This window comes from Doryrhamphus excisus, linkage group LG21, assembly GCF_037039965.1.
Source record: "Doryrhamphus excisus strain RoL-2023G ecotype Guam linkage group LG21, RoL_Dexc_Guam_v1.1, whole genome shotgun sequence".
NCBI lineage: Eukaryota > Metazoa > Chordata > Actinopteri > Syngnathiformes > Syngnathidae > Doryrhamphus > Doryrhamphus excisus.
The window spans coordinates 14,929,721-14,955,323 of NC_136377.1; the positions used below are offsets into that span (position 1 = coordinate 14,929,721).

The following is a 25,603-nucleotide window of genomic DNA, read 5'->3' on the forward strand; positions in this document are numbered from 1 at the left end:
TACTTTCACTTTATATGCAACATCCTTGGCAAAGAAACAACCATATGGGCGTTGTTTCACTTTTAACTGCATTCACTAATAAATGACACACAAACATTATCTTCATGTCACTTGTGGAAAAGAACAACTTCAAATCCATCCATCAATCCTTTTTCTATGCTGCTTATCCTCATTAGGGTTGCGGGGATATGCTGGCGCCTATCCAGACTTCAGGTGGGGTACACCCTGGACTGGTGGCCAGCCAATCACAGGGCACATATAGACAAACAACCATTCACACTCCCATTCCTACCTATGGACAATTTGGAGTCGCCAATTAACCTAGCATGTTTTGGAATGTGGGAGGAAACCGGAGTACCCGGAGATTCAAGACCAGACCTACAACTTGAAATCATTTTGTAAATATGTAACACTGACTTGGGAAAGAAAATGTCACGAAACTGTTAACAAAAATTGTCAGTGTCGACGATAAATAAATTACCTTTTCAAAGTGTTCAATGCGTTTGAATTTGCCAGTCAAAAAATGGTTAATCTTCAATTTATATTTGGTTGACTAATGTTGTGTTGTTTCACTGTAAATAGACAACTGATACACACACAACCAGACTGGACCGTTTTGCCTCACAGATGTGTTTGTGTTTTATATTTTATAGTTGTTTTGTACCAATGTGGTCCATGATCAGCATATAAATAATAAACATTTTATATAATTATATTTTTACATTAAAAAATTGTACCCGTATCTTGGTTAGTAAAAAACAGGATTCATTTGGGAGTCGAAAGAGTTGTCCCGGCAAAAGAACCAACTCTTCTTTTTTTTAAATAATCTTTATTTACAACAAACAAGCATACAATAACAGTATACATGGCGCAAAGATCACAGAGAACATAGCCAGGGGCTATATTTTACTCCTATATAACTTTGTCAAAATGATTAATAGATTTATAAGAAGGCCGTTTCTTCTCTTAGATATTAAATACTGTACATTAACCAAGTCGGCGCGTCTATCGGACTGCGCCAGTCATGACGTCACCACGCACAGTTGAAAATGCGTCACTACGTATATTGTTGAACAGTTTCCCTCCGCCTTGACAAAGCTAGCCGGCCAGCTAGACTGATGCCAAGCTAGTGATACGATTTTATTGCGAGGCTTTGTATAGCCTCTAACTTCTGTCGAATATTTTATACATTATATAAAGAAACTGGTAGAGAGACCTATATCGTCGTCGAAGGTAATGTAACGTGTTGTTCGCTTGCTCCTCTGCGCATGTTAGCGAGTTAGCTTGGCGGCTAACATGAGTAAGAATCTTAGCAACTTTGACAGGAAACTCTTAATGCTTCTCGGCGATACGAGATAGGAAGATTGTTTTGGTTTAAAACGATGTCGTTACTGCTACGATACCACGTTACAGAATTTACGTTGTTGACATGGACGCGATGAATTCCGCTGGCTAGCGTGCTAACGGAAAGTATGCTACGGCATGTAAGTGGTCTGTTGGTGTGAAAAGTTGACGTCAAGCGCCCTTGATGAGCTTTATTACACAAAAATGAATTCTGTGAAGTGTGTAGCTCTGTTCAGTGAGTTGAATTTGCTGCATATGGACAATTGTCATTTGTGAAACTTCGATAAGATGTTAACTTGGTGTTCCAGAAGGTATCGAACCTTCACTGTGAGCCGTTCAGATAATTAGCTTCTTTGGGTATTTAATTCGACGTTAATTCGAGATTTTGTTTTTTTTGGTATGGTGACTTTGGCTACTTCGAAAAGCACCTATAAATGAAAAATATTATCGTTAAATGCAGATGGCCATCCATACAGCGCTCACGTGTGAAGTGTATGTCCAGGAACCATGTTTCTCTTTGCTTTTGCAAAGGCTGTGGGCAAGCTGCTTAATGTCCTTGTTTGTTGTTTGTACAGTGAACCTATGCTGTCCTGCTAGCAGGGCAAGATGTTCAACAAGTCATTTGGCACACCCTTTGGTGGAGGCTCTGGGGGGTTTGGCACCTCATCAACCTTCGGGCAGCAAAGTAAGTTCTATTTTGTATTAGTTTTTTTTTGTTTTTCTTCTTTTTAAACAGAACATGAAGCCAAATGTGATGTGTGTGCCTTCGAAAAAGACTCACGGCTATGTTCTGACCTCTGGACATTCAGAAATGAACCTCTCGATAAATTAATGACAGACTCTCTAAGGGAAAAGTACCTTTTAACAGACTTCGTAGCATGTGTATATCCGCAAATGGGGTGACACCATTTGGGTCAGCTGGGTGAAAGCGGGATTCCTTTTTAGTCTTGGGCGACATCAGCGTGTGTTCACATCATTTCTGTGTGCACAGACACGGGTTTTGGGACCACAGGGGGGTTCGGCACGTCCGCGTTCGGGGCGACCACCAACACCGGAGGGCTCTTTGGCACCACACAGACTAAACCCGGTTGGTCGACTCTCTTGTTTTGTGTTTTCGACATGTCATCGGGCCGCACACATTAGGTCATGATACATGCCTTTTTTCAATACACTGCACTCTCATCCAGGTGGACTGTTTGGATCAAGCACCTTCAGCCAGCCAGCAACGTCTTCTACAAGCACCAGCTTTGGCTTTGGCACCCCCAGTGCCACATCAACCAGCCTCTTTGGCAACACAGCGACAGGAAGCGCCGGCGGACTCTTCTCCCAGCAGAACAATGCATTTAGCGCCAACAAACCCACCTCCTTTGGAAGTAAGCCCTTCTTGACTCTAATTTCATTGCATCTGGGGATGGCATTTTCAATTTGCACAAACACACACATATGACAAAAGAGGAACGTAATAGATACCCACAGATGTTTTATTCATACAGGCTTTGGGACCAGTACCAGCAGTGGCGGACTCTTTGGGTCGACCAACACCACGTCCAACCCCTTTGGAGGGACAACCTCCTTGTTTGGGAGTTCAGGATTCTCAGCCACACAGCAACCTGGAACAACAGTCAAGTTTAACGTGAGTCATTCAAGTCCTATTTCTGGTCCACCACCTTGTCGCACGTGGAAAGGACTTCACTCCATCTGGTGGTCCCATATTGTGGGACTTTAACCATGGGGTCTTTTGTTAACATTAGCTGTGATCACATTTTCAAGTTCTACAGCGCTTGGAAGGTTTGACCACTGCTTCCCCATCCATCCCGTCATAGGTCAAAGCAGTGATTATGAAAATGACGCCACATTGTGAAGGCGCTGTAATTTCCATGTTTCATCCTCAGGCTCCAACAGGAAATGACACAATGGTGAAAGCTGGTGTGACCACAAACATCAACACCAAGCATCAGTGCATCACCGCCATGAAGGAGTACGAGAACAAATCCCTGGAGGTGACTTGGCGGGCGCTCTCGAGTCAAATCAATAAGTCTCCGCGCTGTGCCATGTTGGACTGATTTTGCTTATTTAACCTTCAGGAGTTGAGACTGGAAGACTACCAGGCTGGAAGGAAGGGTCCCACCAACCAAATGCCTGCTGGGACCAGCGGGCTGTTTGGTGCTGCCGCGGCCACATCTAGCGCCCCCACTGGTCTGTTTGGGTCGTCTGCTCCCAACAGTAGCTTTTCTTTTGGACAGAACAAGAGTACCTTCGGTCAAGGTGACTTGTGCTGATGGATGGACTGTGTTGTTGTTAGATGACCCAGAATTGCTCACTTGAATCTCCTTTGTCCCCACCAGCCTCAACAGGAGGCTTCAATAGCACAACAGGTGGTCTGTTTGGCCAACAGAACCAGCAACAAGCTGGCAGCCTTTTCAAACCCTTTGGCCAGACCACCACCACACAGAGCAGTGGCTTCTCCTTTGGCAACACCAACACCATGGGCCAAGCCAGTACTAGCACCATGGTAAGATCAATAGAGAGACGACGTATGTGCTCCTACGAAAGCCGTACGTTGTAGGAAGAAAATGGTGATTTAAATTATATTCTGTCCAAAGTTCAGCCCGCAGCTCATTTTTTATTTGCCGCAGCACATTGTAGAAAACAAAATTAAACCCAAACAACAGCAAAAATCGAGGAAAAGGCCACAATTTAAAATAAACTAATTATCTTGTGATGAGATTTCCCATTCAGGAAAAAACTGGATCATTAATCACATGATAAAAAAAATTAACCTGATCATTTTTGCAGCCCGAGTCTATTGCCATGTGTATGCTTCTCTGCTTTCCTCATCCCTTGCCAAAAAGTTTGCAAAGCAAAATACCACAGCCCCAGTGGGGCAGTATTCTGGCTTTAAAATGAGCAAAGGTGAGCTCAACAGGGATGAGTTAGCATGCTGAATTTGTTTTGCAAATGGTTGCAACAAAAATAACTTGCCCCAAGAACTTGTCTGGTGAGCTGGGTGTCTCTTGACACCCCTGCTAACTACTAGTAGTAATGACACAAGATGACAAAATAAATATAGTAATATATATTTCTTCATTGGTGCCAGAACTGAGTATTTGATGTCATTGTCAGTGTGTGTTCTCCCTCATGTGTAGCTGAACGACCATTGGGGAAAAATGCTTTATTGCCGTCTAACATTTGGCCATGAAATTCTGTTGAATTTGGGCTTCCCTTTTTAATTCCTATCCATTTTTCTTATGTTGCTTTAGGGTCTGTTTGGCAACACAGCAGCGTCTCAGACTGGTAGTCTGTTTGGAACTGCTCAGACCAGCACCGCCACCGGGTTTGGGACAGCTAGTGGTATCTTTGGCCAAACCAGTGGGGGATTTGGAAATGTGGGCCCTCAGGTATCCCAATACAGCAGCAGTTGTTGGACTGAAATGTCTGATGTTGACACTAGACACCTTCGCTGGATGTGTTGTTGCCTTTCTTAAAGCAGAGCATATTTGGGAATAAGACGAGTGGCTTTGGCACCACCACCACCAGTGCTGCTTCCTTTGGCACTGGCACCGGAATCTTTGGCAACAAGCCTGCACTAACGCTGGGAACTGGAACAAACCCCTCAACTTTTGGTAAGAGCAAGGTTCAAGATGAGAAGTTTTGCATCATAATACACAGCTGCTGTCTGCAGGCTTTGGCGCAAACCCTGCTGGAGGAAATCTGTTTGGCAACAAACCGGCCACAGGAACACTGGGAACTGGACTGGGAACAACCTTTGGAACAGGTATTAGCGAGAGCTAATTCTTGGGTTCAATGACAAACAGGGAAGTTGTGCAGTGACTTGCAGTGATGTTGCTCTGTACGTGTCCTGCGTACCTGATGCATTAAAATCTGAAAGGATGCAGTAAACTCAATATCTGTGTCCCAGGGACACACCTAATTTTTCCCATGAAAAACGATACATTGTGAACAACTCTGGATTAAAATCAAAATGTTGAATCCTGTTTCAACCCTCTGTGCAGCTTCTAGGTGCAGGTGTGGTCTGTAAGTATTGCGGCAGGCTTGTTTATCCGCTACCAAAACAGCTAGGAAGTCACTGCGTAATTTCATTTCAACAGTTAAACAAATGTCAGCAAGGAAACCCCTGTTTCTACTGCTCTGTGGAAGTCCTACTGGGTCATACATTTCAGTTGATGTTGTCAATGCTGATGAGTGTTCAAAGGTGCAGGGTGTTGTGCTTTGTCACTCTTTGTGTGTGCTATTCAAATTACATCTGAAATGATCCATAATGCAGGTTGACTTTAAAGCCTTCATGGGTCTGTTGTCTTTGTCCAGCAGTGGGCGCTGGACAGACATCCCTGTTTGGGAATAACCAGAACAAATTGGGCTCCACGCTCGGAACGATGGGAACGTTTGGGACAGCGGGATTCAACAGCGGCACCAGCACGCTGGGCTTCGGAGCGCCTCAACAACCTCTTGGTCAGCATCAGGGGTTCTTTTTCCAAATCTTATCTTTCTAATCGAAACCACTTTGTCTTAATTTGATTTTGATGGCTTCTGTCAAAGAACAAAGTTTGTAGCACACAACACCAAACTGAGAGAGAAAGCATGTCATGGAAGCATCCGCCATCCCCTGGCCCATGTGACACTTCTGATTGTTTTTTCTGATTGTGATTTTTGTTGATGTTGTTCCTCCAGCTCTTACGGATCCAAACGCAGCAGCTGCCCAGCAGGCCTTGCTGCAGCAGCAGTTCAGTGTTCTGGCATATTCGCCATATGGAGACTCACCGCTGTTCAGAAATCCTCTGTCAGACTCCAAGAAGAAGGAGGAGGTCAGGTTTTTTTCAAGCTTTACAGGACGGAGAGGCGATCACATCCATGATGCGCATGTTTTTTGTCTTGGCAGCGTATGAAACCAACAAATCCAACTGCCCAGAAAGCTCTAACCACACTCGCTCATTATAAGCTGACCCCGCGACCAGCAACAAGGGTTCGCCCCAAAGCGCTGACCTCATCAGGTGCCTCCAAGTCGCAACTTTTTGATGGCCTAGATGATGATGAGCCCTCGCTCACCAATGGAGCCTTCATTCCAAGGTGACTGTCATGGTAATCACAATCACATAGGGGAGTACATGTAATTGTAATTGTTACAGGTACAGAACGTTCACAGGAAGTCTGCCTTGCATCACGTGTCTACTTTGTAAACAAATGCTGTGGAGACCAGCCTTTGGTGACTACAAGTCATGGCTTGTCATAGTGCCACGGAAAACCCTCCATCGTTAAAGTTCCCCGTTTGGGAAAACATGGCGTATCGTTACACCCCTATAGACACTTGCTAAATCCAACAGAAAGTTGAAAGTTGGATTTGTAAGTTTGTATTTTCAATGAACTGTCTGTCTGTTCATAGGAAAAGCATCAAGAAACTTGTGCTGAAGAATTTAAACAGCAGTCAATACAGTAGTCCGGGGAATAAGGATGCAGACGATCTCGCCTCGCCATCAGATTACCCTCAGAACGGACACAGGTCTTGAGCTCATGCACACTTAATCACGTTTTGCACTTTGTAAAACCACTTTCGTATGTTTGTCTTGTGCCGTAAACTTACCAGCTCATCCATTTGTGTCTTGACATTACCCATGCTTGTCCGCAGCAACACAGAGGAGGACAATGAACCAAAGGAGGTGCCAGGTCACAGCATCCGTGTGGATGATGACCACGAGGTTACCCAGTTTTACGTCAACCCTATTGCCAAGCCCATACCACAAGGCCGTGCCCAAACTAGCATGCAGGACACCATCTGTGACATGAACATACACAAAGCTGCCAGGAACGGGCTAGAGGTCATTGCTCATATTGTCGTGTTATGTCACTGTTGTGTGTTCAAAAGGTTTACCGTACTGGTCTTCTTTACTGACAGTTGAGCAGCGAGGATGTATCTGTGTCTCTGGGGGAGGAGTCTCTGCAGGAAGAGCGGGATGACTTACTGCAGGAGTCCAACCAATCTCCTCACCCAGCAGGTCTGATAGTAGCTTATCTACCCAAGGTCTGGCTTTGGCTAAACACCTTGCTTCCTGCTTTCAGGTATTGTTCTCAATCGTGTGGGTTATTACACCATCCCCTCTATGGATGAACTGGCGGAGATGGTGGACGACAGTGGCGAGTGTGTGGTGGAAAACTTCACTATTGGCCGGAAAGGTAACGCCATCTGATGTTATGTTTGGGAGTGATAATGATTCCATGATTGGACTGACCATGAAACTTCTTGTGATGGTCGTTCGCAGGCTACGGTTCCATTTTCTTTCCTGGTGCTGTGACCATAACAGGACTCAACCTTGATGAGATTGTTCACTTCAGGCGCAAAGAGGTCATTGTGTATCCGGATGATAAAAACAAGCCCCCTGAGGGGGAGGGGCTTAATAGGTCAGTTAGGACTTACTCTAATGGATGCCTTTTGCTCCTGTGTTCTAAACTGACCGAGTTATTCATCCAAAGGCGGGCTGAGGTGACTCTGGATGGTGTTTGGCCAAACGACAAGACCAGCTGCACGCAAATCCGAAGCCCTGAGCGTCTGACAGACATGAACTACGAAGGACGGCTGGAGAAGGCATCCCGCAAACAGGGAGCCCGTTTCTTGGAGTACAGACCTGAGAGTGGATCCTGGGTGTTTGAGGTCTGTTATCGGAACCAGTTTTGCATTTCAAAAGTGTGTGTAGCTATGCCATGCACTGGTGTGAAAAGGTGTGCTGCCCTAGACTTGGAGGTGATAAATTATTCCATGCTGCCAAAACAAACTGGATGCTCTATTACAGACTTGGAGCACTATTAAAATCCGCTTCTCGCATTCCATTTTATTTTTTTCCCCAAAATCATTTATTTCAGTTTCTTTTTTTTTTTTTATTCTCTTTTTTTTTTACATTTTACACCTATTGTACCAGCACAAAGTGTGAAGCCTTTTGGGTTAGTGAATAAAATTGTCCATTAATTAAATGCTAAAATCTTTACAGTGATTGATGCAGTACACATTTAGGCAATTTTGCACAGTAATCCAGAAAAGGATGTAAAACAAACATGAACCACTGGTTTACAGTAAGATGTGCCTCGTCTTTTTTCCACTCAGAACTTGCATGTCGTCAGCAGGCATTGTAAAAAAACTGCTTATATTACAATATAACACAAGATGGAGAAGTTATACTATTATTATAGCTTGGTCTTTTAAACTAAGCTATCCCAGTTAGCTTCCATTCATGCTTCATAAAAGGAGTTTTAGGTCGCTATTTTGACATACTGTATTTAGCTAGAGAGGATGCGGAGTGGCTGTCCGCTGGGTAAATACTACTGCACAGGAACATTCCTTCTCATGACAGCATTTCAATTACATTATGTCCGTGAGATTTCATGTTCAATAGTTGTGTTTTTATTGTTCAATTCCGTAAGTCTGTCTGCGATTCCAATAACGTGGAAATCATAGGGCCTAACTGACTTCACCCTCTCCACCAGGTCGCCCATTTCTCAAAATATGGCCTCCAGGACTCTGATGAAGAAGAGGATGTTCCACTTAAGACTGAACACAAAAAGCTGAAGATGATGTCACTTCCGCCAGCCAGACTGCAGCAGCCTCCTCCCCCCTCTTCCCAGCATCAGACAGCACCACAGGCTCAGGTAGTGCTGCCCCTGGAGCACTTGACTTGCAGTGCTTTATCCAGAAGCTGGTGCCCTCTGATTTGCAATTGAACTGAGTTGTTCATATCTTGTCAGACCACAATCATGGATGTCTCAGAGTTGGACAGCGACATGGCTGATATCACCCAGGGGTTTCCTACAGAGAGCATCCTGGGAAACGAGGATGACTGTGACATGCCAGTGGGCCAGGTGGAGGCGACGACTGGGAAACCAGAAGTTTTGACCTTTGCTGAGCAAGATGGAATCCCTGCATCCAGCCACATAGCATCTTCACTGGGCATTAACCCGCACACCCTGCAGGTAGAGACTGTGCCCTCCACAGATAAGATGATGTTGATATGACTTGATGATAATGAGAGGGCAGGAAGTGTGCCATCTCATCAGTCTGCCGCCACAATAATAGCATTGTTTCTTTTGTGCCAGATTATGAAGGCATCCTTATTTGCAGAGGATGAGGACGAGAGCGACCTCTTCCATGATCAGATGAAGATGTCCTCTGAATTTTCCTCCCGTGGCATTGTCCTGCCGAGAGCTCAGAGTCGACCGTCTGGTATTAAACTTGAACTTTATTGTGGAGCTGGCCTTGGTGATTGGACTTTGCAGCCAAATGTCTGAATTTTTTTCCCTCTCCCGTTAGTCGGCGGTCTTCTTCAGTCTCGTTTCACCTCTGGCCTCTCCCAGCTCCCTGACTCTCCTCGACGCCCTGCTCTGTCTTGGTCATCGTCTGCCCCGGTTGAACCTCCCCGCTCATCACACTGGGCTCGGCCTACTCCCTCATCCTTCTTTCTGCCCTCCAAACCCGCTGAGCCCCCAGTTAGGACCGTTGGGGTCCGGCGGTTAGGAGGCCCTGTTCCCATAGAAGTGTCCATTACACATGGGAAGGTGGGTGCCTTTTCGGTGGAATGGAGAGAGTGTAACTCGCCATCGTGGTGGCTTTCCTTATGTGATATGACACTGCTGTGACCACAGGGAAGTTTGCTGATGGATGCTGGGTTGTTTGCGGGTCGGTCCTTTCGAGTTGGCTGGGGACCTGGCTGGATGCTGGCACACTGTGGTAATCGGTTGAGCTCTCCAAATGGCAAGCATCTCCACCACCAAGATCTGATGGCCAAGGCAGACTTCAGTTTCCTGCCTACGCCTGCAAGAAATAAACCGTAAGAGGCAAACATGCAGGGAGATTCTTCAGCCATGCACACTTTAAATTTGATGTCACATAAGAGAAGTTGATAAGTGACGAACTTGTTAGTCTTCTGTGTTAACATTTGACATGAAATGTGTGCTCTGTGGTCCTGCAGGCTGACGGAAAGTCCCTACAAGGTGCATTTGGAGCAGCTGGTGGCTGTGGAGGCTCCAGGAGAGGACATCCAGGAGGAGAGCCATGAAGTGTTGCAGCGCCCCCTGGAGATTTGTCTTAAGCACAGCACAGTCAGCGTAGAGTCCTCCACCTGCCCTCTTGTGCACCCTCAAACTGGTGTGGCGGCGTTGCAGGATTATGCCGAGTGGATCACTGTGCTGAGCGACAAGCAAGCTGACTCAGACCGTAAGTGAGGTGGCGTGGGTGGGTGACCGGCCCAGGCCAGCCTTTGGTCAGCATGTTCTATGTTTCTACCTTCAGCTTTGCTGGGCTACTGGTCTGAGGTCTGGACCCTGTGTGAGGCCCTCTGGGGTGAGCAGCCACACTCTGAGTCATTGAGTGAGTATCAGCAGCAGCTGGAGAGAAGGCGAACCTTCTCAGCTTGGCTGAGCCGCGGCACCGCTCATAGGGTGGAGGATGAAGTGATGCTGGCAGGGAAAGGTTGCCACACAGAGGCTGTCTTTAGCTACCTGACAGGAAACCGCATCAGTGAGGCGTGTCGTCTTGCACAGAAGGAAGGTAAATGGTTTTTATTTATTTTTCAGTTCGACAGCGCATGTTAAGGAACGTTTTGAGCAGGAACTAACATGGCCAATTTTCATGATTGGAATTACATCTGTGACTACATCCTCCTTAATCACAAGCATAGGCATTAGTTTGTTGAAGATTTCGTAACAATATGTACTCAGGCTGGCTGCGTGGTAGACGAGTGGTTAGCACACAGGCCACATAGCCTGGAGACCTGAGTTCAATTCCACCCTCTGCCATCTCTGTGTGGAGTTTGCATGTTCTCCCCGTGCATGTGTTGGTTTTGTCCGGGGATTCCGCTTTCCTCCCACATTCCAAAAACAATGTTATGAATGTGAGTGTGAATGGTTGTTTGTCTGTGATTGGCTAGCGACCAGTCCAGGGTGTACCCCGCCTCTCGCCCGAAGACAGCTGGGATAGGCTCCAGCACCCTTGTGAGGATGAAAATTGTGAGGAGAAAATGAATGAAGGTGCTCAGGCTGACATCCCATAGGAAAACTTATTTTCTATCACCCTATTCAATTTCACAAATTCATGTTTGTAACAAAAGCTTATTTAAAAATAACGATTGGGATTGAATTAAATGAAATTATTAAACATATCGGAAGTCCAACATGGTTGTGGATCAGGACATCCCTAATACATACACACACACATCTACTTGGTTCTTGCATATAATAGTTTATTATTAATAGTCAATGTCTATAACGTGTACGTATATTCATGTTGTCATGCCAGGAGACCACCGTTTGGCCCTGCTGCTGGCTCAGGCCATGGGCTCCCAGTACAGCCGTGACCTGCTGAGCCTGCAGCTCGCTGACTGGAACCGCATGCAGACTGACGGTTACCTGACAGAAGAGCGACTGCGTATCTTCACACTGCTTTCGGGAAAGCCAGTACGCCATCTTTGCTTTGTTTTTTTTTTTTTGTGGGGGCGTGGGGTTATGGCCATCTGAGCGGCAATTTTTGGTTCCTATATGTCTGTGCAGGTGTGGCAGACCTCAGACTCTGTGGTGAATGTGTGCTCTCAGCTGGATTGGAAGCGCTGTGTGGCCATCCACCTCTGGTTCATGTTGCCTCCCACTGCATCCGTGGCCAACGCCCTTGCCAAGTATGAAGCCGCCTTCCAGGTGAGCCAAGCATTTCCTGTGGGAGGAGCACCTCAACGATGAACCCTATCGTCATCCATATTTGTGTCCTATAGGGATCATGTGAGGGTGGGAAATATGCATGTGCCCCCCTGCCTCCATACCTGGAGGGTGAGCAACTCGACATGGAAGAAGAGCAGGAGCAGGTGGAGCCAAAGCAGCCGCTGTATGATGTCTGCTTCCATCTGCTCAAACTCTACAGTGACAGGTAAAGCAAAACATTTCTGTCCCTCAGGTGTGGCATGACAAAAAATAATTGAGGAGCACTAAGGTATGAGTCTTCTCGTGCAGACACTATGACCTGCAGCAGCTCTTGGACCCTTTGAGCATTACCTGGGACCGTTTGGACTTCCGACTGAGCTGGCACTTATGGAGCGTCCTGCAGGCACTGCACTACAGCCACCTGAGCAAAGCGCGCCAGGGTTTGTTGCACGCCAGCTACGCTGCCCAGCTGGAGAGCGCCGGCCTGTGGCACCTGTCCATCTTCATCCTTCTTCACATCCCTGACCACACGTATGTATTCAGCTGGCACCAGTACATGTTCCTGTGTTGTATTTTTGTTTTAACGCTTGTCTTATACAGGCAGCGAGAGCGTGCGGTGAGGGCCGTGTTGACCCAACACTGCCCCCTGCAGGAAACGGAAGAATCACTCAGGAGGGAACGCTTCCTGACTGACAGGCTGCTAATCCCAGAGCAGTGGATTCATGAGGTTAAGAGTACTCGTGCCCGCTACGAAGGCGACAAACATTTGGAGGCGCTGCACCTGTATCGAGCTGGCCACTGGAGCCATTGTCACCGGCTGCTGATGCAACACCTGGCCTCAGGTGCGACACACACAAACACACACACACAAACACAAACACACACCAAAGTGGCTTTTGTTCGCTACCTTTGTGCACCGTTTTGACGTGTTTGCATGATAGACTGCATCATCAATGACAACCATGACTACCTGCTGGAGTTCTTGGAGGGGCTGGCAGTCCCTGAGAACAGCGCCACCATTCAGGACTGGGAAAGCATAGGGAGGGTTTACCTGGACTACATTCGGGTCACCAAAACGCTGCGGGACATTCAGCAGGTCAGATGTTGATTCTGACTCATGTGACTTGAACCGTATTGCATCGAATAAAGCCTGACTGTCGTGTGACTTTGCTGCATCTAGATGGAGAATGCCGGTTACGAGCTGGAGCATCTGCACACCAAAGTGACATCTTTGTGCAGCAGAATTGAGCTTCTGCCCTGCGGTGGCACCAAAGACCGCCTAGCCCAGTCAGGTGAGCCAGTCTGCATACACCTGCATACATAATCATGAGGCTGACTTTAATTCTCTCTCCCTCACATCCAGAGATGGCCAAGTGTGTGGCCAACATCATGTGTGTGGTGCTCACCTTGCAGCAGAGCGACACGCCCTCACGTTCCCTCAGCCTCCCGCTGACCCGGCTGGCACCACACGTCACTCGCTTGCCCATGCCAGACGACTATGCGTTGGGGGACCTGCGCGGCCTCACACAGTCATACCTGTGCCAGTTTGTCAGCCAATGAGCATGTCTTTACCCGTTTGTACATTGGGGCCTTCTGTTGCTTTGTTCCTCCCGTATGTGTGAAGGCAAAGCAGTGACCTCAAGACATCAGCTGCCCTTGATTCTACCTAACAATTGATGGCTACCTGTGCTCATGCACTGCTGCCCTCAGAAGAGGCCAACGAATGACTCGATGGTGTGAAGTGTGTCACTACATTGACAGCATGTCACATGGCTGTTGGCTTATCACTGCAGTAGCATGTGTACGGAAAGATGTTTTATGGGACAAAAAGTGGAACCATCCAGTGGTATTTTTTGCAGATTATTTTGTTTTTGCTTTTGCATTGGAGTGTGTGTAGCCACATATAAACAGTCTTTTGAAAATGTCGCTTGTCAGAGTTTAACTGAGGTTGAAGGATGGGAAATCCTTGATGGATGAGGAAATGTCAACAAATAGTTTTGCAAAGAAGCAAGAAAGAGTAATTGTTTTAAAGTCACTGCTTCTTTTTTCTTGAGTAAAATCACTTTTGTACAGAGACCCTAAGGTGATATTTTTGTTATCTTGACTACGTCATGCTTGACGTGGTGCATGTTTGTTAACATTTTTAATAAAGTCTAGTAGAAATGTTTTGTCTTGATGGTTGCTCAATTTTACTGCTTCTAAGTGTGAACAAAGTACCTTTTTTTTTCACGCTCCAAACAAACATAGATACACAATGATGGACTTTTTTTTTTATCCGCCGGCATCACTCCACAACAAATATGGCCGATGGTGGAATTGAATTCCGGTCTCCTAGCTGTGAGGCCTGCCCACTAACTACTCGGTCTGACTAGGGCTGTCAATCGATTAAAATATTAGATTGAGGTTAATCGCATTTCAGTCCAAAGTTAACTCAGAATTAATCACATTTAATCGCAGATAGAAATATGTTTTTATCTATCATAAGAAGGGGAAATCTCTTTGTGGAAAAACACAGGACAGTAGATCCAAATAACTTTGGTCTTGCTGCAAGAGCCATCTACCAGGGCTTTTAAGATAACTTTACCAATCAAAAGACTCTTTTCTTTCTCCATTTCTGCTCATAATTTGTTCCAATTTGTGGCTACAGAATTAGGATGATTGATTAATCATGATTAATCTGAATCTTGCCTCAAAAAATGACCGCTGATAAAGGAAACTTCCGTTAACGGTAGTGTTAACTTTGACAGCCCTAATTTTCACACATCCAGATTACATCTCGCATCTTGTAGGAAACCAACTGAAGCCTAATATCGATCTTTCTCCGTTGGTATCGATCAGTTATGATACCAAATGTTGGGATCGATATGATGAATATTTGGACCGATCCACCCTTCACCACCTTTCACTTTCTGGTAGTTTCTCAGGGGGCTTTCAGATTATGGATGTTCGACGCCGAATTGTGTGAAGGTTGTCATCAATATGACGTGAGTATTAAAGCGGAAAACTGTATTAGAAAATTAAATGTTGTTTGCACACGACTTCCGTTGTTAGTCGTTTGATTGTCTTCGTTTTGCAAATACGTTCAGTTTTGTGCAGACAGGGTCTAACGCACATGTTAGCATTTGGGTTATCTTTTGATTAATTGACGAAAATGGTCATGAGTTTAGCGTTAAAATAGGAGTGCGAATTGAGTCTGAATTCGGGCTTAACCTATCGTTTATCCTCGGGTTGGGACGACGATGACGTTGTCGTGTCGTCACTTAGAATTAAAAAATGGCGGCGGCCGAATAAAGTAGCATCAAGTAGCAGCGAGTCGGGGGAGAATAAAAGATCTCGCAATAGTTGGTCAAAAGTATGGGAGTACTTTACACCTAAAGGTAACGATTCGGTGGTCTGTCGCTTGTGCAAAATGGAGATGGCGAAGCATAAAAGCATTACCGCCAAGCACCGGCACCTTAAGAGGAGGCACCCGGGAGCTGCTTGTGTTGAGGAGAAGACACCGTAAGTTTTGAACTTTTTTTTCTTTCATTGTTTGCAATGATTAACCCCGTCATTCATCCAAACCGCACCACGTAACTTGTGCTCCAGCCTCGTACACACACAGCTTGTGCCCACACAAAAGACACACACACACTAGCATATTGCTCATTACAGACACACACTCCTCAATTACACGCTAAAGTTAGGGTTTTTCATATTTCTTCGTCTGTCTTTTTTTTAAAGTATAACATTCATTGGTTTTCATCTTTTAGCTTACTGTATGACTATTGTTATCAGTAGTAGAATTTAATAATTCATTCATTCATTTCCAACCGCCGATCCTCACAAGGGTCGCGGGGGTGCTGGAGCCTATCCCAGCTGTCTTTGGGCGAGAGGCGGGGTCCACCCTGGACTGGTGGCCAGCCAATCCCAGGGCACATATAGACAAACAACCATTCACACTCACATTCATACCTATGGACAATTTGGAGTCGCCAATTAACCTAGCATGTTTTTGGAATGTGGGAGGACATGCCAACGCCACACAGAGATGCCCGAGGGGGAAATCCAACCCGAGTCTCCTCGCTGTGCGGCCTGCGCACTAACCACTCGTTCACCATTTGTTTTTTATTAATGGAGATAAATTAGCATTAAATGCTATATAGGTCAAATTATGGGGAGATAATTGCTAATCGATTCTAAATCGAATCAAATCTGATTTAAAAATGAATCATAGATTTAAAAAACTATTTTCTAGATTAATCAATTACAAAAATAATATTCTAACCCAGCCCTAGTTTACACATTCAAATATGCTGTAATATGATTGTTTTTGTTTTTGAACAATGTGATTGTTGGTGGCGCCTAATTGTTCACCTTTGTGAATATTTGTGTTCTATCAGAACCACAGGTACCAGTGATGCTCGCACACAGGGAGATTTGGAGTCAAGTGTTCCAAAACAAAGTCAGAAGCCAACTGTGAGTGCCCCCACCACCTCCTCCACTTCTTCCTCTTGTGTTTTTGCCAACGGTAGCATCACAGCAAACATGAAAGTGCTTCTTTTTGTGCTTAGATGTTCAAAATCCAGGGAATGACCTGGAAGAGGACTCTGTGCCGCATCCTGGAGGAGCTTAACAGTCGACAGTTTCAAAAACTCTTGATGGAACATCTAGAAAAAATCCCTCAAAGCCTGAAGGTGTCCGTGTCCTGCAGTCAGTTGTCTCAGTTGATTGTGGAGCATTACAGCGAGGAGAAGTCCATCATCCACATCCACAAAGCCATGAATGACATTCCCAGGAGAGACGAGGCAGTCATGTCTCTGCTCCTCCCCTACGTCCACAAGGTCAAAGAGTTGCAGCGGGAGCGAACTAAGGGTGAGTTGTCAGTGTGGCTCCATCTGCTCAACCATTTTTACCCTATGCCACACTAGCTCTAAACCCGACATGAAAGTAGTTCTAAATCCTACAGGAACCTAGCTTTACTACTAGACCCTCTAGGAACCTCGTTCCACATCGACTACTGCTAATTCTACATCCTACATTAATCGATTTCTACTAGTTCGAGGCCATCCAAGTAGCTAGTCCTACACCCAATAGAAAGCCACTTCTACTAGTTCTTCACAATTCATGAACTTAGCTCTACACCCTACATGAGTTCAACCTAGGTCAGTGGTTCCCAAACCTTGGATGGCTATGGTTTAAGTCCTCATATTATTATATTTCGTAGCAAATAGAAGGGGACAGTTGAATAATCATGATCAGCAGTATCTGTCTAAAGGTTTGTTTAACATTGATGTCTGTTATAAGTAGAACATTTTGTAACATGGTCTTATTGTTGTTGTGGCAACGGTCACATAGCTTCTGGGTGCGGGGAATCCAAGCATTAACGCACTCCAATAATGTCCAGACAGATGATCACGTTGGAATTTACCTTGTTTATTGTGTACAAGTGAACAAAAGAATTGAAAACTAACCAATGTCCAAGGTGGCAAATATGATGGCACAATGAATCCATATAATAGACGGGTGGAAGTGGTGCTAAGTTGTGCGTGTGACCTCCAGAACCTACTTATACTAGTTCTACACCCTGCATGGACTTAGTTTTACACCCCTCGTTTTTCCCCTGATGCAACCGTTTTCATTTTCATCTCCAGCGAGGAAGCTGAAGAATGCCACAAGGACGCAGACGAAAACTTCAGCAGGTAGCTACTATTATTCCTACTACTTCAGGTGGTCCTTGGGTTACGTACAAATTCTGTATTAAACTGCTGAAAACTAGAACCTACACAAACCTACAGTACACTAGTTGTAGACCTGAGAACATCTAATCTACACACGGTATGACCTTCCTTCTTCACCCTTTTCATAGACTCAGCACTTTTCACTTCCTCAAACCAACAAAACGCCGATAAAAACTTTTGATAGTAGGCCTTCCTACTACTGTAAGTGGTCCTCGGGTTAGGTACCGGTTCTGTACCTTAGTACCTTGTACTTTAAGCAAGTTCCATTATTGATGATTAGTTTTATTATTTAACAACAGCAGTGCTCTTGGCCAGTCCAAAAATCTTAATAAATCTCAAACCTCAAACTATTTAAGGAAGTGAAAATGCGGTTTTGGTTGAGAATTTTTTTTTGTTTTTTTTTTGAGAATATCTCTGTGTACACAATTATTAGGCAACTGTTCAATCATGAGGCAACTCAAAGAAAAACAAAAATATTCCTATGTCACTGTTTTTTATATGGGTGACCAATATAGCCACCCTTCTTTCCAATAACACGGAAAAGCCTTGGACTCCATCAGTCTATCAGTTTTGTGCAGCAGCAACCAAAGCTTCCCAGACACTGTTCAGAGAGGTGGCCCTTTTTTCTTCACAGTAAAAGTAGCTTTTAAGGCCGACTCAATAGGGTTTAGGTGAGGTGAGCAAGGGGTTGGTGTCATTATTTTTAAGACCTTTACTAGCTGGCCACGTCGTGGAGTACTTGGATACATGAGATGGAGCATTGTCCACTTTTGCCTATACCACTGAGTGATAAACGTGGCAGTAGGTTAGGGAGTTGAGTTTGAGTCCATCTTCAACCTGAAAAGAGCCATCAGGCTGATCTTTTAATATTTCCAGCCCTTATCAGTACCCCACCTCCACCTCGCTGGCATCTGAGTTGGGGTGGAGCTCTCTGACCTTCCTGAGGCCGCACCCTCCCCCACTACACACATGTACATCACCTAGTATGCGTACACTCAATAAGCATTCAAGTTATTCAGCTTGGGGATGTCAAATATGCATACAAAAGGGAATATCCTCAAAATACTGACGTACCTAATGATTGTGCACATGGTGTCATTTAAATAGTTGTAGGCTCTCCGTGATCCTAGTTCTACAAGTCTAGGCCCCAGCAGATCCTAGCTCTAGGTCCTACTGGAATGTAGTTCTCGACTCTGCATGAACCTACCATAGTTCTGCATGTTCCTGACCCTACAGGAACCTAGACCGTAAGAACGTGCAGTGACCTACTTCTCGACCCTCGTACTACTAATTCTACACCCCCATGTATATGAACCTACATCTCAACTCTTTTCACCTTCCAACTCAAACTAACCAATTAAAGAAAATAATTAAGTTGATGTTTGTGTGTCCAAAGATGTGCCCCCTCGGCGGCATGCTGAGAAAATCAAAAGGCCCGCTACTGATGATAAAGATGGGTCAAAAGCTTTGCAGGTCTTGCAACCGGCCCCTGTGGAGCCGTGGGTGAGTATGGGTATGGGTGGGAGAGTTTCTTAAATGTGGGCTCGCCCAACGGAGTTTGCCTTCCAGAGAATGAGCATCCGGGACCTGAAGAGAGGCGACCAGCTAGCCGACAAGGTTCTCGCCTGCAAGGTGGTCAAAAAGACGGCACTGCGCACTTATCGGACCCAAGACAACACAAAAAAGTGGTTCTTCTACTTGGGTGTGACCGACGGGACGGACAGTATCAAAGTGATGGTCTACGGAGGAGACCAGCGCTACCAGGAGCTAGAGGAGGGCAACTACTTCTTCTTCCGATATGTACTGATGGAGAAGGACATGATCAAGCTGACCAGTCGCAGCAGTGTGTCCCGGACCACTGCCTTCGCTGTTCCTGAGCGGCTGGAGATGGAAGCTTCCTCGCTGCTCTCCCCCCAGTGTACACCTGGCTCCACCGCGCAGGCCAAGATGGCAGCAGACAAATCCTTTGTGGGCGTCACAGGCACTGTGATAGCGGTGAGTGGTGAACCCCCAGAGAGTGACCGTAAACAATGTCGGTGTTCCTTAGTTTCTTCTTGTGCTCAGATCGAGCCCCTCAAACACTCCAAGCTTCACGGCCAGGAGAAAGAATTCCAAGAGTTGACCCTGATGGACCGAGCAGACTCCATTAGTGTCTGCTTGTGGGAGGACGCCATCAGGCAGCTGGACGGGCTGTCGCTGATGGACAAGGTCCAGGTGACCAACGTCAAAAAGAATTGCTTTAGTGGGCGTGTGACACTCGGCTCCACTGTGAACACTCAAATCTTCAAGGTTGAACTCGGTTGCTCTTGACAAGGCTGACCTTGCAGTTCAGCTTCTAATCTGTGTCCTCCCCCTCAGGTTGAATCCACACCCCACCTTTCAGTCCTCTTGGTCGGAATCAGGATACACAACATGTCTAAGATGCGCCTTGACGCCAAGGTCGACGATCAGGTGCTGACTCTCATGGCCGACCCGGCTCTTGTAGCTGAGGCCTGTGGCGAGCAACTGGATGATCATTTTGAAGACAAGCTTCTGAGCAAACTTCCTCTGTCATCCATTGTAGAGCTAGCAGGAAATGATGTCAAAGCCATGACAACCAATACATAAGTTGTAATCTGTAATTCTTGTGTACAAATTTGAGATGATGCAAATTTTCTCCTTCTCTCTCAAGTTTATTTGCACACGAACACTTCAATGCACGACTTACTGACATCCACACTTTCTGTCATGTTTCTAAGTGGAACATTTCATTTCAAGGTTGGGGAATGATGTAATGTCAAACATTTACACAAAAAATAAATAATGCGACATTGTTCCCTGGCTGTTTTCAGCCAATCAGCTTGTCGTTCCGAGAGCGGGGGGTAGGCTTATTATGTGACCATGTATTCCTGACGTTTGTTGAGACGGACCTGGCACAGCGAGACGGCGCCTATGGCCACATAGACAGCGGCGGCGATGAAGCAGTTGATGCCCACTTGGCTGTACAGACTGTAGATGTTCTGAGGAGGGTTTTTACTAGGAGGAGACAACCAACATGTCAACAATGGTCACTGCAGCAGGGCTGGATGTCTCTTCCTGTTGGAAACAACTCACTCATTGCGAATGTCCTCTTGGGTAAATGGGACGTCCTCAATGAGCACCGCTGACTTGGCGCTGAAGAAAATCCCCAGCATAGCCTGTGACATGCACATGAGAACACAGTAAGTGTAGCGTTCCAATGTTAGTCATAAATACTTTTACGTGTACACCACATTGTAGAAAAGCAGTCTTTTATTTTGACATAAAACAAACACTTCCTGTTCTGTCATGTGAAGACAAATCACGTGATGTAGGCGACGAAAACCAAAGAAAATGGTTCCTCGTTACTGTCGTCCACTTACATACAGAGTATATATTTAGGAAGTAATGGCACCATTTAAATATAAGATACAGCTCACACGGATCCGGATCCGTCTACACAAGTCAACATGTGTAGAGGATTAAACAAACGGCTCTATTTCTTCGTAATGAAACGTTAATACAAATGTTATGGTGGTGCTACTCTGTATTGACGACGATCACATTTTTCCATCACAAAAACAAGACATTGCAACGTCGACGGCCACTAGCTTCACCAGGAAATAGTCGCATCCTAGCTATCCGTCTCTTACCAGCATAATGACCCCCCAGATGCTTATCACAATGCCGCATGCGGCCATCTTTGGCCCGCAGAAGAGCAACGACGGCATTGTTTCCGTGGTCTGCTGGCTTAATCACACGGTGCTCCTTTTCTTGGATCCAGAAAGACAAAATGGTTTAAGACGGCCGATAGCTGAGCAGGAGGCGGTCAGCTGATTCCTGATTCTCTCGGCTACGCTCGGTGAGATTCGACAACCAATGTCGTCGGCGACAACGCGACCAATGAAAACGTCAGACGAAAAACGCTCCGCCTCTTTCCATAGAAAACCAACCAATGGCGTTACCCCTGTAAACTGCCACCTCGCTTTGTTGTATTGACGCATTAACGTTTTCCTTGAGTATATTACTTCTTCGGTCATTTCAGAGCAAGTATGGTGTAATATCGGATATATATTCATCCAAGGCGCGGGTTGTTTTTGTTTGAGAAGTCGTACATGCTTCTTAATGGAAACGCTAATTGCTTGCTAGCCCGCCTCAACCCAGCTAACTTCGGCGAGCAGCTAGCTCTGCTAGCTCTGTTACTGTTGGACTAACGAACAAGTTTGGGGAAAATAACCTTTTTTAGACATGACGTCTGCCTCTGCTAAGGTAGGTTCTCACCTGGTTTTGATGAATGAATGGAAGATTGAAATTACGAGTGTGAAAATAAATTGACGTGTTTTTTGGTTGTTTTGTTTTAGTTTTTACAATGTGTTTTTACCTGTGCACTTTATGTGAAGTACTGGGCTACTCTATGGAAATGCCTGGATCTGCGTGTTACGTTCTTTATATTGTAGCATTAGTGTATTTATAATTTGTTAGAGTGTTTACAAATAAGAATAGGATAATTTTTATTATTAATATTTTAATACATTCTTTGACTAAGGAGAGCTCCGGGGGCAAAAAGGTATAAGTATAAGGTATTTTACAGTATTGATCAAACAAGTGTATTTAGTAAAAGGGAATAATAGTAATTGCATTGTGTTGTTGAACAAATTAAGGGTAAAATTACATATTCTAATATTTCAAGTCAAAGGTATTCTTATGAGTATCAGTTTTTGGCCCTGCATTTACTTTACTCGGATCAATTCAAATTCCAATTCTACCAATTTTAATTTTTGTGTAATTTTTCTGCAGCCCTCTGTAAAAGTTTGGACACCCCAGGGCTACAATAAGCTTCTCGTAAATGCTCTAAATGAGTCATCTTAAGGCACTAACTAACATGCTGTCCTCCATTCATGAGACGCTTTAGTTTCAAACCAAATGCTCCTCACTTCAGGTTGGCGAGATTTTCTCTGCGGCTGGAGCGGCTTTCAGCAAACTGGGAGAGCTGACCATGCAGCTGCACCCTGTGTCCGACAGCAGCCCCGCAGGGTGAGCTCCCATCACACTATCACTTTCTCTTAGCTCTAGGTGTGAGCTAAAACCCCAAAGTGGGGTACGCGTACCGCCAGTGAAATGTGACTGGTGGTACATGAATAAAAATGGAAAAACAATTAATGTCACTTAGAGTTACGAGTGTGCTTGAACACCTCACGGCGTGAGAATGGAGCAGAAAGGAGACGATGCATGATTTTGTTCATTGCAACAAATAATTACGTTTGATGATTATTTTGTGTTTACTTGTTTAATATTGGACATTTCATTTATATTGGTCTTCCAACCTGTCACTACGAGTAGGGATTCCCCCGGGAATGAGGCTTTATCATTGGTTGTATGTATTTTGTTCTTCGGATCCTGCTTTATTGTTTTTGTTAAACGTTTTTGTTACGAAATTAATGTGCAGACAAAAAAGTGAAGCTCAAATTTAAACCCATTCAAACGCAAGGATGCCAACATCAGACTGGAATAAGATATGTAGGATGATTACTTTTATCAAAATGTGACCATGCAAAATATACACTTTGAGCGGGAATGACTATAAAGTTAATTCATTCATTTTCTACCGCTTATCCTCACGAGGGTCATGGGGATGCTGGAGCCTATCCCAGCTGTCTTCAGGCGAGAGGCGGGGTACACCCTGGACTGGTGGCCAGCCAATCACAGGACACATATAAACAAACAATATTTTGCCCGGAGAAAACCCACGCATGCACGGGGAAAACATGCAAACTCCACACAGAAATAGCGAGGGTGGACTCGAAATTGGGTCTCCTAGCTGTGTGGCCTGCGCGCTAACCACTTGTTCGCCGTGCAGCGTATAAAGTTAATTAAACAATCTATTGTCTTTCTCCTCAGGGCCAAATGGACGGAAACTGAGATTGAGATGCTGCGCTTGGCCGTACGGCGTTTTGGAGATGACCTCAACAACATCAGCAGCGTGATCAAGGAGCGCACCGTGTACGTGGTCCGTCAGTTAGGGCATGTCGGCAGAGCAAGAGTTGAATGTGCATTGTGCCTTGTGCAGCGCTCAGATCAAGAGCACGGTCAAGAGGAAGTTGTATGAGGACAGCAGAGTGCCCATTTCCTCTGAATCGCCAAAGAAGACGCCAAAGAAGACAGCTGTCTCCACGACGCCCACCCCTGCTCCCACTGCGCCGGCCATGATCCCTGTTCCCACTTCGCAGGTGGTCGTGGCGACAGGAATGCAAAGTGGCGTCTCCTTGGCCCCACCCATAAAGAAGCAAAAGACAGCAGGTGTGTGACAGTTGTGTGACAGGTGGGCGGGGCTTTCATCTTGTCTTCAAGTTGACATGACTTTCTGTCTCCAGACGTCACACTTAGTGCGCTCAATGACTCAGACGTGAACAGCGACTTGGTGGACATCGAAGGACTCGGCGACGGCGCCTCCAGCAAGAAGCTCAACTTTGACCAAGGTGACCTTCAGTATGCTGCACCCACTAGGGGGCGTGGTTTGGCCTACGTTTCTGATGGTCAAGTGTGAACACAGTCCATGACTGTGGTCAATTCGTGTGGTCCAGTTCTGGATTCATTTCTGTTTGTTATACTGGGTGGTAAATACCTATTTTTAAATTGTTTTCAAATACTTATAATTAGGGTTGTCAAAAAAACGAATTTATTTCATAAATTACCTAACATTTTTAAGCATTCAGAAAACTCACTGGAGTCAGTGTCAAAACGACCACTTCATTTCACTTGTACTTTATAGTTGTTTATTTATCCATTACAGTAGTATGACAAAATTAATTTAAAGGGGACCTGTTATGCTCGACCCTTTGTATTGAGTTGCAGACTCCTATAGAGCAGCTATACACAATAACCCGCACAGAAAATTTTATTTATTCCACCCACGGCCCGCCTCCAGGCCTGCCCACTCCACTGTGATTGGTCACACGCACAAAGTGCTTCCTAACTATGAACCACATAAGGAAGTCCACCCATCTGTGACATCCCAAAGGGGCAGTTTCACCACGCCTTTTGAGCCACCCCAAACTTCTTTTAGGATTCACTTCCAAATATGCAAACGTCGTTATCTGAAAAATTGCCATTGATTAAGACGTGAATACAACATTCTAACTACATTTAGAGGTCAGGAAAGTGGAAAAAGCATCATAGGTCCCCTGTAAGTGAGTACATTCATTTGGTTAGTGTTTTCTACAAACTTTTTATTTTGGTCTGATGAGCACTAAAAGTACACACCACGTATATTTGTAAAAATGTTGTTCCAGACCAACAAATGTAAACATTTGTGTCATCTCCTCAGAGAGCCTCAGCCTGGACTCCAGCCTCATCATGAACTCCAGTGACCTCCCGCTGCTGTCCCGCTGACCTTCCCCATAAGAGTCAGACCCTGCTGGGATCTATTTCACGTACCAGATGAAGCACAATGACGTATTTATAAAAAAAACGTCATTGCATGCATTTGCCCTGACAAGTACTTGTTCAACATGTCAATGTAGCACAAATCAGCTTTTCCCACGCCTCGTAACGTCTGTCGCATCTCACTAGATGGCGTTTGACCTCTAACGTGCACCCTCCTGAAGACATGATGTTGATATCGGGTTACTATAATTCTCTCTAAAACCACCAGACAAAATGAGTTGCAATAAGTGCTGCTGTTTGGTGACAGTTTTATTGATCTTTTATCAACATTGCATAAAAGTACATATTGTTCTTTACTTCCTTCTTGTGAAAACAGTCTTTACTGTTACACGTGAAATGTCTTTAATACTTCAAGCCCTGACCATGGCGACCATGACGACCATCACACCGCCTAACGTGGTCAGCTCTTGTTGCCA

At 45.3% G+C, this 25,603-nt stretch overlaps 4 protein-coding genes across 9 annotated transcripts; 3 read left to right on the top strand and 1 right to left on the bottom strand.

Annotated features, from left to right (window-relative positions):
• Positions 1 to 1,044: 1,044 nt before the first annotated feature.
• nup98 (nucleoporin 98 and 96 precursor) lies at positions 1,045 to 14,192 on the top strand. Of its 4 annotated transcripts, none has more exons than XM_058087918.2 (35): positions 1,045 to 1,233; positions 1,920 to 2,029; positions 2,336 to 2,431; positions 2,532 to 2,717; positions 2,838 to 2,977; positions 3,237 to 3,344; positions 3,429 to 3,609; positions 3,690 to 3,856; positions 4,605 to 4,742; positions 4,832 to 4,967; positions 5,027 to 5,119; positions 5,671 to 5,814; positions 6,034 to 6,167; positions 6,242 to 6,429; positions 6,743 to 6,859; positions 6,986 to 7,175; positions 7,253 to 7,352; positions 7,417 to 7,530; positions 7,617 to 7,755; positions 7,828 to 8,005; positions 8,833 to 8,994; positions 9,091 to 9,315; positions 9,439 to 9,565; positions 9,653 to 9,897; positions 9,985 to 10,169; positions 10,311 to 10,555; positions 10,631 to 10,888; positions 11,636 to 11,793; positions 11,887 to 12,027; positions 12,102 to 12,253; positions 12,337 to 12,558; positions 12,628 to 12,869; positions 12,969 to 13,123; positions 13,208 to 13,319; positions 13,391 to 14,192. In XM_058087918.2, the coding sequence occupies exons 2-35, from the start codon at positions 1,951 to 1,953 to the stop codon at positions 13,585 to 13,587; spliced, it is 5,454 nt and encodes a 1,817-aa protein (XP_057943901.2). In that variant the 5' UTR covers positions 1,045 to 1,233; positions 1,920 to 1,950; the 3' UTR covers positions 13,588 to 14,192. The 4 variants fall into 4 exon arrangements, with proteins under 4 accessions (XP_057943901.2, XP_057943902.2, XP_057943903.2 ...); XM_058087919.2 differs by having other exon boundaries at positions 5,674 to 5,814; XM_058087920.2 differs by having other exon boundaries at positions 4,835 to 4,967.
• Positions 14,193 to 14,905: 713 nt separating this feature from the next.
• LOC131138445 (uncharacterized) lies at positions 14,906 to 20,743 on the top strand. 3 transcript variants are annotated; one of them, XM_078787827.1, is made up of 8 exons: positions 14,906 to 15,011; positions 16,410 to 16,485; positions 16,581 to 16,881; positions 17,661 to 17,708; positions 19,144 to 19,250; positions 19,317 to 19,742; positions 19,812 to 20,036; positions 20,106 to 20,739. In XM_078787827.1, exons 1-8 carry the CDS (start codon positions 15,007 to 15,009, stop codon positions 20,352 to 20,354), a joined length of 1,437 nt encoding a protein of 478 aa, XP_078643953.1. In that variant the 5' UTR covers positions 14,906 to 15,006; the 3' UTR covers positions 20,355 to 20,739. The 3 variants fall into 3 exon arrangements, with proteins under 3 accessions (XP_078643953.1, XP_057943343.2, XP_057943342.2); XM_058087360.2 differs by lacking the exon at positions 14,906 to 15,011 and adding an exon at positions 15,293 to 15,528 and having other exon boundaries at positions 19,812 to 19,961; positions 20,106 to 20,743; XM_058087359.2 differs by lacking the exon at positions 14,906 to 15,011 and adding an exon at positions 15,294 to 15,528.
• Positions 20,383 to 21,618, bottom strand: rnasekb (ribonuclease, RNase K b). Its single transcript, XM_058087371.2, has 3 exons — positions 21,398 to 21,618; positions 20,841 to 20,923; positions 20,383 to 20,762 (listed from the first exon to the last, which is right to left on the bottom strand). Exons 1-3 carry the CDS (start codon positions 21,473 to 21,475, stop codon positions 20,618 to 20,620), a joined length of 306 nt encoding a protein of 101 aa, XP_057943354.2. The 5' UTR covers positions 21,476 to 21,618; the 3' UTR covers positions 20,383 to 20,617.
• Positions 21,619 to 21,672: 54 nt separating this feature from the next.
• bacc1 (BPTF associated chromatin complex component 1) lies at positions 21,673 to 25,483 on the top strand. Its single transcript, XM_058087369.2, has 6 exons — positions 21,673 to 22,013; positions 22,684 to 22,778; positions 23,643 to 23,744; positions 23,812 to 24,041; positions 24,116 to 24,220; positions 25,069 to 25,483. The coding sequence occupies exons 1-6, from the start codon at positions 21,993 to 21,995 to the stop codon at positions 25,131 to 25,133; spliced, it is 618 nt and encodes a 205-aa protein (XP_057943352.2). The 5' UTR covers positions 21,673 to 21,992; the 3' UTR covers positions 25,134 to 25,483.
• The last annotated feature ends 120 nt before the right edge of the window (positions 25,484 to 25,603 follow it).

What these genes read in the sequence shown, in the direction of transcription:
- nup98 (XM_058087918.2), top strand. Translation starts at nt 1,951, where the DNA reads ATGTTCAACAAGTCATTTGGCACACCCTTTGGTGGAGGCTCTGGGGGG. An exon ending in CAAGAGTACCTTCGGTCAAG is followed by an intron (nt 3,610 to 3,689) that starts GTGACTTGTGCT and finishes TGTCCCCACCAG; the next exon opens with CCTCAACAGGAGGCTTCAAT. An exon ending in GGGAACAACCTTTGGAACAG is followed by an intron (nt 5,120 to 5,670) that starts GTATTAGCGAGA and finishes GTCTTTGTCCAG; the next exon opens with CAGTGGGCGCTGGACAGACA.
- LOC131138445 (XM_058087359.2), top strand. Translation starts at nt 15,437, where the DNA reads ATGGAGATGGCGAAGCATAAAAGCATTACCGCCAAGCACCGGCACCTT. An exon ending in GCAGCGGGAGCGAACTAAGG is followed by an intron (nt 16,882 to 17,660) that starts GTGAGTTGTCAG and finishes TTTCATCTCCAG; the next exon opens with CGAGGAAGCTGAAGAATGCC. An exon ending in TCACAGGCACTGTGATAGCG is followed by an intron (nt 19,743 to 19,811) that starts GTGAGTGGTGAA and finishes TCTTGTGCTCAG; the next exon opens with ATCGAGCCCCTCAAACACTC.
- rnasekb (XM_058087371.2), bottom strand. Translation starts at nt 21,475, where the DNA reads ATGCCGTCGTTGCTCTTCTGCGGGCCAAAGATGGCCGCATGCGGCATT. An exon ending in TCTGGGGGGTCATTATGCTG is followed by an intron (nt 20,924 to 21,397) that starts GTAAGAGACGGA and finishes TGCATGTCACAG; the next exon opens with GCTATGCTGGGGATTTTCTT. An exon ending in CAAGAGGACATTCGCAATGA is followed by an intron (nt 20,763 to 20,840) that starts GTGAGTTGTTTC and finishes GTCTCCTCCTAG; the next exon opens with TAAAAACCCTCCTCAGAACA.
- bacc1 (XM_058087369.2), top strand. Translation starts at nt 21,993, where the DNA reads ATGACGTCTGCCTCTGCTAAG. An exon ending in TGACGTCTGCCTCTGCTAAG is followed by an intron (nt 22,014 to 22,683) that starts GTAGGTTCTCAC and finishes TCCTCACTTCAG; the next exon opens with GTTGGCGAGATTTTCTCTGC. An exon ending in TCCGACAGCAGCCCCGCAGG is followed by an intron (nt 22,779 to 23,642) that starts GTGAGCTCCCAT and finishes CTTTCTCCTCAG; the next exon opens with GGCCAAATGGACGGAAACTG.